The sequence below is a fragment of the Hippoglossus hippoglossus genome, chromosome 10 (assembly GCF_009819705.1).
Source record: "Hippoglossus hippoglossus isolate fHipHip1 chromosome 10, fHipHip1.pri, whole genome shotgun sequence".
Taxonomy (NCBI): Eukaryota; Metazoa; Chordata; class Actinopteri; order Pleuronectiformes; family Pleuronectidae; genus Hippoglossus; species Hippoglossus hippoglossus.
In genome coordinates this window covers 5,830,066-5,847,151 of record NC_047160.1, presented here as the reverse complement: position 1 = coordinate 5,847,151, position 17,086 = coordinate 5,830,066, and the positions used below count along the sequence as shown (strand labels likewise).

Sequence of the window (17,086 nt, the reverse complement as noted above, 5' to 3'; positions counted from 1 at the left end):
TTGTTACATCAGACATATGTTGACTGTAGCTTTACATCAAAGGCTGGGTGAAATGTTGTGAAAATACTTAGAAACTGTCAACAGTATATAAAATGTACTAATGTACGATCACTTCACCTGTGCCTTTAAGCTACTTTTCATAATTCAAATAAGGGTGAGTCTACATGCTGTGATAAAGACACGTGGGGTGTTGGTTTCCTCAGTTTTAATGTTGATCTAAATGCAAGATTTTTCTAACCTTATTCATTCCTGCATATTAAATTTTCAGTGCTTTATTAAAGAGTAAGGCTGGATTTTATGTTCTATTAAATACCTGGGGCATATCAAGTTTTCTCCTGCAGCCAAGTTGTGAATTTGTCTCCAACAGTTAAAAAGAGGACTAGACAATGATGTCATTGAATGGCAGTAAGTGCAGACGGACAAGCTAAATCTTTTCCACATATGTTGTTTCAAGAAGCACAGATGAAATGAAAGAGGATAAAGACATCCCCCATTATAACGGCTATAAGTTTAGGGGGTTTGGAGCTACACCTTATCTTAATCATTAAATAATCTGTTGATAATTTTTTACTAATCTTTTTGTGGATAAAGTGTTGGGTGAAAATATTCCAAAGAGACAGCTGGTCTGGTTTTGAAAGCAGAAAATTACTTTCAAGAACATGGAACCAGCAAATATTTAGGAATTTTCTTGATTAGTTGATTGAGTATTAAAATGTTTCTGATTAATTCTAATTGAATCCTAATCTATTTAATTCTAAATGTAGGTGATCTGGTGATCAGTCCTTTCAGTTCTGCATATGTCGACATATTTTATAAATAAAAAACAGTAAACTCATTGGGGGCCCTAAGTGGGTCCACTGTGTGTGGGCTCATAGTGTGGGGTCCACACGTGTCCTGCATTTCCATCTGGGACATTGGGCTGCACACATCGGGCCAAACCTTCTCCCTACAGTGGCCTCAAAGGGCCAATAAGTGTTCACTCACCAAATACTTACTTGGGTAAAAGTTATGAAGTGAATTATGTACTTATTAGAGTTTATTTGCTTGTAAAATTGTGTTTATTGGTTTATAAGCTGTAAAGTTCTCAGCAACTCTGCAACTCGTGCACCAAAATTTTCACCCACTTGGAGTTCAAGTGAATTTTCCCAGTCAGGAGTTCATTTTAGTTTATAGGATATGGTGATAATTTCTATTAAAATACTTTAAGTAGCACACCATTTTAAAAAAAGAAAACAAACCCATAAATGCACTTAAATGACTAATGGAATGTGAGCCCATGTTACGTTGACGCTCAGACCACAGCTGGTCTGTGTTCCCATGTGTGTACAGTGACACAAGGACCTTGGATTTCATTTGCTGGTGTCCGAACAGGGCTGGAGGCTGAGAGCTGGTGTATGTGATAACGCTGATAATATGTCAACAAGTTGAACAATTTGAATTGGTCTATTCACTATTGTTGCTCCCCTGGCTCTCAGTAATGTGGGTGAGGACGATATTGATGGGAAGAGATGGAGACACACCGGCTCAATGAGGGAGACAGACGGACAGAGTTAGACGAACTGAAAGACTGAGCGTTGTGCTGTTGTGGCAGGATGCATTGAATGCTTTAAACACATGTTACTGTGACTCATAAACCAAACACACACAGGAACACACAACGATTTTAATATTTTTATAGAACTATACATGTGTGCTGTTTGTTTGGGTAAACATTAGATAGCCATTCATTCACATTACATTGACATGCATCACTGAGGTAACACTGCCTGTAAAATGACTTACACTGTGTAGTTTGAGCCACGATCATAACATTGCTTTAGTGAGTTGGTGCCCAAGTCCTGTTTCTCTGGCCTTCAATACTCAGAATTTAAAGGTATAGGATATAAGGATAATTAAGTATTTCTGCTTGTTGTGCTCATAAACCTTTATGTATTGACTCTGTTCCAGTTAGATGTCATAGAAACAGTCCTAAGACTGAATGGAGTGTAGTTATCGTTCATGTTATTACTACACCTGTGTGACAAGTCAAAATGTCTGCCAATGATACAAATTGGTTTCCTCTGAGTCTGCGGCATTGGTGCAGTTCGGCTGATTTAATAACATGATGCTTTGTTTGGTCATAACATTTAAAAATAGAAGATTTTTTGACACATTATAACAACCCCTCTGATAAAGAAAATACACTATGGTTATGTTGAATATTTAATACACCAAGGAGAGTATGTCTTTGGACAGTGGGATGAAGTCAGAGTACCAGGAGGAAACCCACACAGACACAAGGAGAACATGCAAACTCCCCACAGAAAGACCCCGGACAAGCTGAGATTCGAACCAGTCCCATTGCCCCAGTGGATCTGGAGGTTATGCTGAGGCAGTTGTGGTGACTTCAGCTTTTATTATCTCAGTTCTGTAAGATGAGACATTCTTACCGCCTCATGTGGGTGAACTGCCTGTGAGCTGCTTATTTGGGTGAATTCAACCACCACATGTTTGCAGAATGAACAGAAATGTGGGTCTATTCCATGGCAACTTCACCAAACCCATAGAGACAACATGATGACCTGGTTGTTAAGAATGGCGTCTCCTTTTTACACTTTGGGCTTTTGTGCCTCGTGCATATCAAGAAACCTACATTGTACCTGTGCCAGGCTGAAAATGTGAGTTTTAAGTGATCATTGTAAATGGTTGTTAGTGTATATAGCACAATGTTGGTCGGTGTAAAATGATTGTCGTATTAAAGGTGAATGACATTGGCATTAAAGTGCTTATTTTAAATTAAGAAAAAATAATGTTGCAAGGCAGATTTCAATCCAATATGACTGAAGATCTGAGGATTCCCATGGTTTGCTCTTAAAAAATGTGTCGCCAATAATTTGTTGTAGCCACTTCATGCAGTTTGACTTGAATTGTCTCCTCTGGTTTTCTTTGTTTTGGTTTGATGAATGCCCTCTTCCTGCCTCGTGTTGCACTGAGGAGTGGGAGAGAGGAATGTCTGTGACTGGCCACATCCACTGTTGTTGTCTTTGCAAAGTTGCTGAACACCAACTATTTTGTGATTTTTGTGTGTTCACTCCCATGTAGGCAAATTAAACTCCCCATTGATGTTGGTAACTTTACACTTGTGCCACTAACTCAGGTCTATTCAGGTCATTTCTATCCTCAACTACACCTTAAGTACTTCTCATGAAGCGAAAACTGTATGTGACCACAGAGTTTATGAGTAACCTGCAAGTTTGGTCCAGAAAATAAAATGAATCAATTTCAGTCGTAGAACAAATGCAGGATATCGTTAGAGAGTATAAATGTATGAGGGAAGGTGTGGGTGTGTTGTTTGAAAGGCGACACTGGTGTGTGTGTGTTGCTTTAGGCAGGTCCTACACTGGAGAACAATACACTCCCAGTCCCACAGACCACACCCATATGAAAGTGCACCCCCCCCCACTCACTTTAGCACACTTGTCCTTATTTGGTCGTGCTGCCAGCTCAGCTGATGATTGGCTGATGAGGGGAAGAGAAAAAAAAACATTTTGATGGGAGACACACACCTGTGCAGGCTTGCAAACACACACGCACACACTTGTTCTAAGCATCTCCAGTGAGCACACACACACACACACACAGACACTCATACATAGATATGCATACTGTACACATGATACCAAAGATTCTTGGATATTTATTAAACCTGATTACTGCTAAAAGTACAGCCAATAAACAAATGGAATTAACACAATAACTTGACAAAATAATTTTTAAAGACACAGGTACAAACTGACACACCAGGCAATGCCATGTCTAGACATGTGGTCAATAAAACTGCCACTCTGTAAAACACACACACACACACACACACACACACACACACACACCTGCAACACACCATTAACCTTATACCTGTGCGTTTCTTCAGCTGTTCTGACAGACTAAGACACTGAAAAGTCCAAGGCAGCTTTTCCAGATGCCCTGAATGTGACACACATGCAGCATTTTGAAAAAGTAGCTTATCAGTATGAGAGGAATTCAGAGGAAGTTCGTCATTTATGATGATGAGAAACTGCTGCATTTCCCCCTCCAGGCCGCACAGTTCATAGTCATGGATTCTACAGAAAATGCTCATCACTGTCTGTGGCTCTGAGAGCAACATTCCCATAGTGTTTTTCGAATCCAGCTTTCATGGGCTGAAGAAGCTTTTCTCTTCTGATTTACTTTGTTGCGCTTTATAATAGTGATAAACAGACTGGTTGTTATAGATGCTGAGTTGAAGCAAAGTCATCTAATGTATAAAAAGTGGGAAACATACTGTAAAATATAAGACATCCTGGCACAAACTTTTAAATTGAGCAACCTGACAATGTCCTGAGGGAGAGGAATAGCAGCCTCGAGCTCACACACAAAGGAAAACGTTACGAGAGGTTTAGATTGAATTGTACATATATTTTATTACACAAACACAAATAAGTACAGTCTATAGATGTGTCATATTGTCGGATTTAGTTACTGGTTTCAAAGCAATTCCGCCAATGCTCTCTCGTTCAGTCAGAGGTCTCTGCTGCAGACTCCAGTTCAGATAAAACAGCTCTGGATGAGACAGAGAAACAAGATAAGTCAGGGAAAAGGGGGATTCAGTACATTACATAAATGATAAAACACATCTCATCGCATTCACCACCAATGAAACTAAGAATCTAATTCACTTATCTTACATGATTCTCTGAGTCTAAACAGATGAGTCTTGATGCTAAAATCAGCTTAATTTCTAAAAGAAGAACTGCTCTTCTTTTTTTTTTGGTCTCTTTGGTCCATGTTAATTTCTCTCTTTCATCACATCGTTCACCTCTGGACACCACAGATGGTAATTTTGATGAAACCTGTGGAGGTACATCAGACTCTCTCTCTCTAAGATACTCGACTGAAAACATGTCATAAAAAGCACAAATCGGTTATGGCCAGACACTTATTTTGTGGGGTCATAGTGAACTTTGACCTTAGACCCCCAAATTCTAATCCGATCATCCTTGAGTCAAAGTGAATGTTTCTACCTGATGTGAACAAATTCATTCAAGGCATTCCTGCGTTGTCATGTTTACAGGAAGTAACAGACGTGAGGTCACAGTAAAGTGAACTTTAACCTCTAAATTCTGATCAATTCATCTATGAATACAAATGAATTTTTACACCAAATTTTAAGAAATTCTCTGCAGCATGCAGCGTGGATTTGTTATGTGGTCCATGTGGTTATGTGTAAGTCCAACATTTTGTGCGCACATACTTCATCTGCCACCCACGAGACGTGCACAGCCAGGACATCAGGGTTACAGTGACCAGAACAATCTGGATTCATGATCTCTAACTATATGTAATCGTCATTTTGCGACAGACATGAGCACACACACAATCACTCACACACACACACACACTCCTGCAGATTATGACACAACCCTATGTTCTAACTTCTTTGTTCTAGAAGAGGCCACGCCCCTTTTATCCAGGCACATAAATATGAATTCAGCAGGTTTTAGTAAAGATCAGTTCTACGTGTGTGTGTGATTAGAAAAGAGCAGAGGAGCAGAGTCTCTTGTTGACCAGCGTCGAGTAATGTGCCTGGATGCAGGGGCGCTGCTAAAGGGGGGCCAGCAGGGCCACCCTGATACAGTACAGACTAGGCCTATATTCAGTTTTTCACCACACAAGCCTTAGTGCATTCATGTGGGGTTATCACTATTGATTTTATTATTAATTCATATATTTTTTGCGGCGGTGTCAAAAAAATGCAGGTTCAGCAAGCGCTACATTTGTTGTGTGTTATAAAAACTTGGCAGATGGAGCAGCAGGCAGGTGGGGGCTTTAACAGCAGGAGAACTGTAAGTAATCTCTGGTCATTGCTAACAAATGCCAACATCGGGTGCGTTTAACAAACGCTGATATTTTGTCCCACCTCTGACATTCGGGTTATGGACCTTCGTTAAATAATGAAAATACTATCTTCATTTTTATTGATAATTTATATTATGTCAATACAAACCTGCCGAAATTACTATAGCTTGTGTTTCAGAAATGTTTGAACATTTACAGCACATTTTAACACTACAGCAATAATACTGATAACCGTGATAATTTTGATCACTATAATCATGATAGAAAATGTTCATACCATTTCCTCTCTAATCTCAGACTACACTTTTCCTGCTGCAGTCGTACAACTCTCCTTTCCTCACCTTTGCTCCTCTGTCAGATTAAACTCAGCCAGGGTTCGCTTTGCCAGCTCTGCTGTGGCTGGCAGACAGAAGGCGGCCGACAGCTGAACCAGGTCCACTGCTCTCTGGGGAGAGTCACTGCTTTGACACACCAACAGGAAGTGATTCAACAGGTTCTCACTGGAAAATGACACAGCAGGAAACACACGATCACAAGCTGCTCAATCATCATGAAGTTTTAAGCCAAATTCATGACAATAAAAAATGGATTACATCGTCAGTTTTTTAGAAACATGGGACTGACTGTATGAGTCTGTCTAATTGCATCTGTATTATTTTTACTGCTAACATAATTACTGTTGTTTTGACAGCTCCAACATGCTGTGATGACATGTTAGAGATATTGGAGCCAAATAAACAGAAGGATTCCAGGTTTACAATGTGTAATTACCAGCTAGAGAATATCATTATAACTTTCACCAGGTGGTATTTTTTCAAGTGAGACACCAGGGATGTTTTCTGTTTAGGTGAAATGATGAAGACGTCACAAATACTTCCTATGTCTATGCATATTAAAATTGATTTGTGTTTGGTTGTAGTTTGGAGACTCACGCAGGAACTCTGTTCTTGGATTTGAAGAGCTGCAGCATCTCCCTGCAGAGAGAATGATAGAGGGAATAAGTTAAGACATTTTTAACAGAAATTTAGACAGAGGGCATCTGTCAAGTCATTTAAGTACAAGCTCTTCTGTAAATGGACACACACACACAAGCCGTCTCTCTCACCAGGCCTGTTGGGTCATGTTGGCTCGCAGCAGCAAGGAGGTGATGTGTGTGAGCGAGGAGGTGCTCCACTCCAGAGTGAGCCTCCCCCTGTCGCCAGCAAACACACCCTTTATAACCAGAGCGCACGCTGCAAACGACTCCTGAACCTGCAGACCAGGGGATACATCACACTGTGACAGTTGTCTGCTTTGAACAAAACAACAAAATTAGACAAACATATCCACTCTGTTCCTCTCACTGACCTCAGGACTGTGCTTCTCTCTGGCCATCAGCATGAGCACCTCCTCCACCAGATCTGACTTATTATCATGACCCAGAGACCGGATGTCTGGAAAGGGAATGGAGAGAGCAGCAGGTTTAGAAAATAGAGATAGAATAACATTTTGATAATCGGACCTCATGACTACTGACGACTGATTTCCTCAGTTTTAACCAGCAGAGATTGGCTGGTAAACGAGACAATAAGTCATTAACTGCCCATCAGATAAACAAGTGATTCAGATAAGATAAAACATTTTGTCCCACCATGAAGACATTTGCTCTGATACAGCAGCAATGGGATAGTAAAATAGAAAACATCAGTAAAAAAGTCATAAATAAACATGCAAGAAGAATAAAAATACAAACGTAAGAGATATAGGAAAACAGCGATAATATATGAAATTTAAACGTGATTGCACATAGAAATTGTTCAGACTTATTGTATTTGCACAAATGAAATATTGACAGTGTAAACTTCTTAGATTTCTTTAAGTGAAACTTAAGCTTTAAACTCACCTTTCCATATCTGAGGCAGCAAATCGAGGCGACTCTCTGTGTCCAGAGCCTGCAGCAGGTCTTTAAGTCCCTGAATGTTCGGGTAGTACAACTACAATCAGAGAAAAAAAAAAAAGTTAAGTTTGACTTAAGTATCTACTTTATTTTCTCCAGGGGAATAAAAAAACACAAGTTGAATTAAGTGAATGTTTAAGTCCAAAAGATAAAACATTTTGTATTGGTAATGGATCAAATGACTATGAAATGGTAAAGGGGTTACTTGCAGCAAGGAATCCACAGAGAAATATTACCAACTCCACAGTTTCTCTCAGTTCTACTGAGCATTTCAGGCTCTTCTAGCTGACTAACTAGCACATTAGCTACTGGTTAGTGACCGCAGTGAAGCAGCAGCAAAATAACCTGATATTCTTCTGAGCTGCTGGGACCAAACACAGAGCTAAAATGAGAGTGAATATTGGGCCTAAATTTGTCAAGTGGTACGTAACACGTAAAAATGGGATAGAATTTATGTATACAGTGTGAGAATATATATACACACGAAACAGATTAGTACATTAGCCATGAATTGCAAAAAATGAAAGCCCACTGGGGTGATCTTGAATTGAAGACAGGAACTGAATTATGCATAACGTTGCATAACAGATGATGGTGACCCCACTAAATAAAAGATTAACATCCTGATGTTATAATAGGGGGTTCGGTACTCAGTCAAGTCCCAACAACAGCCTATAATATCTTTAAAATGTATTATTGATTCATCCTGTAAAATATTATCTGGTCGAGAGTCACTTAATGTATCAGGGAGAGAAATGTGCGTTATGTACTGACCGAGGGAATGAGCTGTTTGTACCACTTCAGCACGACATCGATGTGCTCCATCCCGCACAGCAGGCTGAAGAAGCGACCGCTGGAGAGGAGAGAGGAGGAGAGGTCCAGTTACATCAGAGTGTTGTTTTTTTAATTACTATGTTCATTCATCCAATGGATTTGTAACACAGTTGAATTAGGTTTTTAATTATGTGGCTTAATAATGTGCAATAATAATTTACTGAACATAATCACTAGATGTCAGGATGTAGGGGGTGCAGGGTTTGTGTTTTACGTTGGTGGAAGGTTTTTACTCACTAGTAAATACTCTGTTGGAAAGGCTCTCCCAGCAGCCTCCAGTTCTCCCCTACTTCTACTAGACTCTGTACTTTATAAGCCAGCTCCAGATCTTTAGTGTCCAGACACTGTTAGGATAAAGATGTATACAGAGAGAAAAACAGGTCAGGTAAATGAAATGAAATTTAGGATAACCATTAAAATCCAGGCTATATCTAATTGTATATAGCTAAAAAGGTTTTGACAGTAAACCCTGTATAAACCTAGAAAAGAAACTCAAGTACTTGAAAACTTAATTTGAGGAGTTTGCAGGAACACATTACAGATAAATATTTATACAAAGAAGTAATAAAACAAGACTTACTATTTTCATTGCACTGGTGAAGAACAGAACTGGAAAGAGAAAGAAGAGATAATAAATCTGTGTTAAGAACCACATAGTGTTTTATATGTCCCTTCTTAACAAAAGCACCAGTTAAATTTTCCATGTTTTTATTAAAATGTCATCAGCACTAGTCCAGAATGACCTTAAATGGTACAAAGGAAAGTGGTAAACTACAAAAAGTTTATAAAAAAAAAATAGTTTAGGTCACAAAAAAGATAGTTGATGAAAATGATTTACATTAGTTGCAGCTTTCTTGGAGCAATGACAGTAAATGAAGCATTAGACGCTGACGTAAACATTACCAACAGGAACTGAACCAACTTGTATTCATCACTTTCAAAAAACTTTCTACAAAAGGCAAGGATGGAACAAACTGTGTTACTACGCCCTCTGATGGTGAACAGACGGTGCTTACAGAGCTCTTTTCTAGTCTTAACGGCCATTTAAAAATTCCTTTACACTAAAACTCACATTCACCCATTCACACACAAACATGCATACAGTTCTTAGAGTGGTTCCCATCACACATCACTCCTACACTGCTGCCATCGCTAGGGGCCACGACCTTCTGGTTAGTGGACGACCTGCACTGCTGCCCCCTGATGATGAATTGTTGGGACAATATAACTACTCTATGGCTGTCACAATCGTGAGACAAAACAGAAAACTAGACTAGTCTAGGCCTCCCATGATAAAGAGCAGCACAGTCTCCAGACTCTTAGAAAAGTACCAGAATAACACTTTGAAAAAAGTTGCCTCATAAGATTACTTTGTGGTCACTGCTGTCGTACTGCCAGCGGAGGCAAGCATCTCAACGATTCCAAAGGTTTTTGTGAGTACAATTCATTTAATTCTACAATACCCGAATTTGCCCTCTGGACTGATGTGAAAACAAAGCAAAACTAGACATGCAGAAAAAAATTTTGAACTTCAGCAAAGGTGCTGGGATGATCTTTCAGAGCAGGGATTGATTTGTATTGTAGAAAGAACGTCACAAGTGTGTTCAGCTACTGGATGAGTCAAAAACTTTAACTACATTAATTTAAACAGACATTTTCCATCATTTCTCTTTTTAATAATGGTTTCTATGCTTTCATTTCAGAGAACACAGACATTAAAGTATATAAACTTCAATAAAAAATGGAAAAACTGAGGAAAAACTGCAACATACCATCACCAGGGTCCTGGCAGGTGAAACTGCTTCCGTTCAGCTCTGACACGATTTCCTGCAAAATGCTAGTAGTGTTCTGACCAGAGGAGGCTGGAAAGAAACAAATCCACAGAAAACAAGACAACGTACATAACATACAGTTAACAGCGGCAGAGACTGTTGAAGTGTAGTTATGTGCCTATTTTAGAAGTTGGTTTAGATGTGTGCTGTGTATTTTAAATGTAAATTTGAATCTGTGTGTTGTCAATTGTGAATTATTTGTTGAGCCTGTAAAATTTCTGTCACTTGGGACAGACAATAAAGTTTATCTATCCATCTAAACTCACCTGCTTTGTAAAAGATGGCCAGGATGTGGTCGAAGGAGGCCAGGCTTGGAGCTGAAAACACACACATGCAAACATGTGAAGATAAACAGGAAAAAGCTGCCAATAAAACTCGGTAACAATTGTGCGCTCTAATAGTTACCTATTCCCAAAGCCTTCATCTCATTCAGAGATTGTAAAGATTTCATTTTGGCCAAAGAGCCGCAGCGTCTCAGTGCTTTGAGGACACTGTTGAACGTCAGCAGGTTGGGCTGAACTTTATGTTGACTCATCTGGGTCAACAACTCCTGCACACAAACACACAAAGTCTTAACTGTGTATAAAAGTAAAAAGTATAAAAGTATTTCCCTTAATGCACACAAAGATGGCACTGATATGAAGTTCTTGTCAGAGTCACAGCATCTTAATTTTCAATATATATATATGGAGCCAAAATTTTAATAAATTACGACATTGATACTTAAATAAAAATGAATTAGCAACCAAACACAATACTTCACATTCTGTCTACAATACAAATCCAAATACAGCTGAGAAATGAATTCTTATGATGTTTCAAACAATGAGGAAGAGTTTTAATAATTTCTTAAGTGTGAAATAATAATTGTCTCATGTAGCTGTGGTCGCGACAGCTCGACAAATCATGTTTTCAGTTTGTTTGTACATCAAAATCTTGTGAACACTAACCCCTAACCCTCTAAAATTTTGTATAAATGATGACTTGCATTCAAGGATGAACTTTTCCGATTTTGATGGTTAAAGTTCAATGTGACCTCATAAAACACATTTATTAGGCATGACTCATGAATTCATTTGTCGTTATCTTCGGTACACAACTCAAGATTTGTCCCCAACATCCGCTGGTGGTCACTAACATACGATAACATCAACTGGTGGTAGGCATTAATTAGTGCGGCAGAAGGTACAAGGGATTTTCTCCATCTTGTCTTATGTTCTATAATGGGACAGTGTTTTAGTTAAAAAAAGGAATATAGGTTATAATGTCTGATCTGAGCGGCCACATGGCTTTCATAGAACTGCCATACAAGCCAGTAGCCAGTCAGAATTACCTTTAGCCTCAGCGTAGCCTCAAGTTTGACCAAAACAATTTTTAATGTTTCAAATGAAGTTTCAAAATCTATACAAATTGTATTAAATGATAAAATTATAGATTTTATGTGTATTTTAAAGATAAAATTCATATTTCCAGCAACTGAACTGTTTGCTGCATTTTACGTTATTTGTGAATTATTGAACAGTTTTTGAATCCATAACGATATGTTTTAACTTACCAATAACAAATGATTACACTTTTAAATCAACAGTGTAAAGTATATGCTATGACATTATTTCTGACGTTAAAAAAAATCATATTTTCTTTGTGTCCTTAACATCAGTACAAAGCTGTGTAATATGGAGGACAACAGTGTAAAGGGTCTCACTTCGATCAGGTCCCATCTCTCAGTGTATTTTTCTCTGACACTTGGAGCCACTGAGATCAGTGCGTTGAAGATGTGGACGTCAGCTGGAGACAAAGGGTGGGTTCATTAGTCGTCTGCTTCCAATACAAAACAGGGATCAACAATAATGCTCAAAATCAATTGTAGGCCTGATTAAATAAAATTGTGTTTTTCTTTAGTCAGATTCAGTCATGAGTCAGGTCACGTGGGATCACAACAGAAGAGGTCAGAGCTCAAAACCAACATAATGTTTTTTCAATTAAATAAAATCTAATTTCTAAAAATATAAAGTACAGCAATAATGAAGATGTTTCAGGGAGCACTCAGCTGCTGCATCTGTGTGTGGCCCCTCTTTGATTAACATATTTTTAGAATTAAATGACCTACACAGAGTGTTGAGCTGACCAGACGTTTAAATAATGGTGGAAACTGATTTTAGAATTCAATATTCAAACTATATATTTCAAAGTCCAAATATTGTCCTAAAATGGAGTTTGTATCCTGTGGCTAATGGGCTCTTTTCTCCACATAATTTGCATTTAATAACTCACCTGTCAGTTTCTCATTGAGCAAGTCGGTGTACATGCTGAAGGCCTTTGCATAGGCTCCATGCTGTGGAGAGACAGACACAGATAAACAATCAATCTACTATATAACTGTAGCTGGTGTGAGCCTATCCGTCACACCAGAATGAACAGGCCACACAACCACTACTAACAGCAGTAATGACCCTGCACACACCTTCACCATTCCTCTGATCAGAGCAGAGTAACACCGTGTGTCTCTCTCTGGCAGCACGCTAAAGATTCTCTCTGCGTTGTTGTTTTCTTTCCAGGTCGACTTGAGGGAGTCTAAAGTCTGACGGATCTTAGATCTCCTCCTCTTCAACTCTTCTCCTCCCTCCTGATGAACAAGCAAGGATAAACAATTAAACATTGAGGATGTTAAAAACTACTGATAGGGTAAGTGAATAGCACCTGTTACCATGTTACAATGGCATCTGTCATAATGGGTGGGATATATTAAATGAAAAATGTACAGATCTGAATGATTTTGACAAAGGCCAGATTGAGCAAATTGTGGGAGGATTGGGTCAGCACATCTGTTGTTGGTTGTTCCTGAGATCCAGTGGTCATCACCAACTACAGGGCAATGGAAGCAGCTCTGATGAATCACGTTTTCTTTTTGTGCATAACATGTGCATTGTTCACCTGGAGAAAAGATGGCAGCAAGATTCTCTATGGGAAGATGGCTGGGGCAGTGTGATGGTCTGAGAAATGTTCTGCTGGGAAACCTTGGGATCTCGTATTCATGCGGATGTTACTTTGACAAGACCTAGCCTACATAATAATTGTTACAAGCCAAGTCCGCCCCTTCATGGTGACCCAGATGGTAGTGGCCTCTTTCAGCTGAATAATGTGCCCTGCAACACTAAACAATTTGTTCAAGAATGGTTTGAGGAGCATGAAAACTTGTTCAGGGTGCTGACTTGATCAGACCTCAATCTGATCTAGCATCTTACGATCATAGCTGACGGATGTATTTTATTATTAATATGATACAATACATACTGTGTTGTTGAAGTTTATCATGCCAACCTTAATGCAGAGGTTCTGATCAGAGATGACTCACCGCTTCCTCTGTCTGTGGTGCCCCCTCCTGGACAGGGTCTCTGTCACAGTAAATGCAGACAAGATCTAACAGCTCATGGGTTGTTTCCATGGAGACTGCCGTACCTGGAAGATACAATGAAGACACACAGTTAGGTTAGAGGTAAGAGAGAACATATACTCTGTGTGTGTGTGTGTGTGTGTGTGTGTGTGTGTGTGTGTGTGTGTGTGTGTGTGTGTGTGTGTGTGTGTGTGTGTGTGTGTGTGTGTGTGTGTGTGTGTGTGTGTGTGTGTGTGTGTGTGTGTGTGTGTGTGTTTTCTCACCAGCTTGAAGTAGCTGGTCGTACATGTCAACAGCTGCTGAAACTTTCCTCAGGCTGATTCGTTCCTTCAGTGCCTCCTCGCTCACCTCCTCGAGACGCAGCGACACTGTCTCTGGCATCAGACACTGCGCACGCGCACACACACACACACACAGTTATGTTATTTGGCATCTGGACCTATGCAGTAACTAGTAGTAGTATAGAAACTTTCTTACTGGTATATGTGGTTCAGCAAAGTCTTTAGTGAAGAACTTGGGGTTACTGTTGACAAAGTATTTGGCTGCAGACCTGCCAGACTCCTGAGAGAGAGAGTACAACTTCTGCAGAGAGAGAGAGAAAGAGAACGATACACCAGTTAGAAAATGTGTCACAGATTGTACAACTGCTGTTTATTATGGCCGACACACAACAGAGGGCGGTCTTTACTTTAATTTCAAACAGTGACATGATGAATGGATTCTTTAAATGTCTCGACAGGGTTATTTTCATTCATGTTATGAACTATAACACAACAAAGCCCAGAAGATATAGTTTAAATGATATTATAACACCTGTGCATTTTGTGCTGTGATGAAGCCTCTTTTTATTATTTTGTTTCAGGTGAATTCAGGCTAAAAATAATCATTACATTTGATTGCAGATGAATTTGAAGAAGTTACAACATCAAGTAAATTGATAGTGCTGAAAAATTATGGGAAAGTGAAGAAAAGTGTCATTCTGAGATCTGAGATTGTCTTTCCATTAGAAGACTGCCAAAATTAACAGCTATTCCAAAATGACTAAAATGAATGAAATCAAATAAATTATTTTGAACTGGTGGTTTAAGTAAAATAATCCACGACACTAAATAAGTGAATATATGACAAATGGCTGATTTAAGAATGAAAATTTAAAAAAGGCAGCAAAGTAACGATGTGGAATGTTGTATGTTTTGACGTACAAACTCATTAGAGGTCCTGGGAGAGAGGTAAGGGTCATCCTGGAACTGGTAGTTGAACGCTGTGGGATCCTAGTGATGACAACAGACACAATAAGTTAGCATATGAAGCAATAAACATCTTTATAGACACAGTGATGTGTAATAAGTGGGAGAGCTCTCACCCTGCTGGCAGTCGAAGCCAGAGCCTCCAGCACAGCCTCTTTGCTCCTGTTTGATAAAAATCACTGATTGAGAATTTGGTTTTTGGGACAATTTATGTCAAGATAAATACTTGCAAACTTAATTTGAACATGAGTATGCTGTGTTCCATGCTGCCTGCAGTGTATGACACCTAAAACCTTCATGTAATAGTGATATGGTACATACCATGTTTTCTTCCTGGGGATGACAATAGTCTCTGTAGATTCTGCAACATCATAGAGGAAGAGGTACACCTTTTATGTACATGACATTATAAAGATTATAAACAGCAGCCCTAGAAGGTGATTGGGTCAAGTCTTAGTAAAAGGAGATCATTTATCTAAAATCGAAATTGTCTCATGTGCCACTGAATTATTCTGCATTTAGTTATCATCAACAAATACCACAACACACCAAAACCAACAATGGTTTAGTTCCTCTCTTACAGTTCTTTAAAATCGGGCAAAAATATATAACTGTATTTTTGTAGTTTATGTAATTTAAATCTTATATATTACTGAAACAGAAGATGGTGTGTTAATCGAGTACTATTTTTAGCAGCGGATAAATACACATCTAGGAGCATGGAAACAGCAGCACAGAGTTAAGTGGCATTGATTCAAAATAAACTACAGTCATCATGGTGACGACGGAACATGTCACCCAGTGTAAGAACGGGTTTCACTGGTGTTTTTAACAGATTCTGGAACGATAGAGATCGATCGCTTTAACAGTTTTAGCTACAGACAAAGACTTAGTAGGACTTGTTTATTCTAGGTTTTGATCTTTTCGTGGGATTTGTTCACCAGCCTAAACATCCTGTTATATTCTGAATACACATCTTAAATGAAGCTTTGACAGGAGAATGACAGGGCTTTGCATGTTTGTCTTGAAGTCTTTTTTCTGACTTTTGGATTTTGCCAAATGCTGTAATCATGACCACAGCGTTCTTCCAACGTACCTTTATGAGCCTCTGCAGCCTGTTGTCGCAGAGATGGAGTCCAACCAAAACTCCTAGGAAAAAAAGGAACATTATTGAGCTCAAAGGAAGATGTGTTGAGTTACATTTCACAAAAGACAACTTTTACAGATTTACAGTCCTCTGATAGGCTATATTATTTAAAATAAACTCTTATTGCACAAACAGTATCCATTGTCCAGGTAGATTAAGTTATTAAAGGGTTAAGTCCAAGTGTTGGGGGAATCAAGACAAGAAAATACAAAGACAGACATGAAGGCTGTAGACGAATAATTAATGTTAAAAAGTTGAATTATCAGTCATTTGTCCTTTAGTAAAAAAATTAATACTCCCGTGTTCAACCCGTAACTACAGACAAACTGTAGGAAACATTAAGGGTAACCTAACGTTTACATGCCACCACATATACCCTGTGCTGTGCTGCACAGATGAATTAGCTTCATGACCTCCTGTCAAACGATGCTAGCTGCGGCTTTTAGACCCGCACAGCAGATAGATATACTGATACAAACACTGAGTGCATGACAATCTGGTTCAAAACACAGCAGTGGTTATTTACTACCTGTGACTAAACAGCTGCTCCAAGTTATTAGTCAAAAACCGTCCGTTTCTCTGGATGTAATGTCCTACATGCCTCCCGGGCGCCGCCATGTTGATACAAACCAAAGGCTTCTGGGAGGGTGAAACCATGGGGGTGGATAAAAGGGGGGGGGGAGATAAATTGATAACAACTTGTCCTTTAGAGATACAGTACCATTTTCTCACAGTTTATCACAACTAAATTGACATATTTTATTTATATATGATATTTGAAATGTTTATATAAATGTAGCTCTTGTAAAAGCCTCAGTTGTG

At 39.0% G+C, this 17,086-nt stretch overlaps 1 protein-coding gene across 2 annotated transcripts; it reads right to left on the bottom strand.

Moving 5' to 3' along the window:
- Positions 1-4,413: 4,413 nt before the first annotated feature.
- Positions 4,414-16,906, bottom strand: ptcd3 (pentatricopeptide repeat domain 3). Of its 2 annotated transcripts, none has more exons than XM_034597464.1 (23): positions 16,794-16,906; positions 16,214-16,266; positions 15,439-15,478; positions 15,234-15,279; positions 15,073-15,141; positions 14,348-14,452; positions 14,134-14,257; positions 13,832-13,935; positions 12,941-13,105; positions 12,751-12,811; positions 12,182-12,264; positions 10,882-11,026; positions 10,743-10,793; positions 10,417-10,506; positions 9,225-9,253; positions 8,882-8,988; positions 8,585-8,663; positions 7,757-7,847; positions 7,222-7,307; positions 6,980-7,125; positions 6,807-6,848; positions 6,216-6,374; positions 4,414-4,578 (listed from the first exon to the last, which is right to left on the bottom strand). In XM_034597464.1, the coding sequence occupies exons 1-23, from the start codon at positions 16,880-16,882 to the stop codon at positions 4,533-4,535; spliced, it is 2,010 nt and encodes a 669-aa protein (XP_034453355.1). In that variant the 5' UTR covers positions 16,883-16,906; the 3' UTR covers positions 4,414-4,532. The 2 variants fall into 2 exon arrangements, with proteins under 2 accessions (XP_034453355.1, XP_034453357.1); XM_034597466.1 differs by having other exon boundaries at positions 4,417-4,578; positions 12,941-13,102; positions 16,794-16,899.
- Between the last annotated feature and the right edge of the window lie 180 nt (positions 16,907-17,086).

What these genes read in the sequence shown, in the direction of transcription:
- ptcd3 (XM_034597464.1), bottom strand. Translation starts at nt 16,882, where the DNA reads ATGGCGGCGCCCGGGAGGCATGTAGGACATTACATCCAGAGAAACGGA. An exon ending in GGCTGCAGAGGCTCATAAAG is followed by an intron (nt 15,479 to 16,213) that starts GTACGTTGGAAG and finishes ATGATGTTGCAG; the next exon opens with AATCTACAGAGACTATTGTC. An exon ending in AACATGACCCAACAGGCCTG is followed by an intron (nt 6,849 to 6,979) that starts GTGAGAGAGACG and finishes TTCTCTCTGCAG; the next exon opens with GGAGATGCTGCAGCTCTTCA.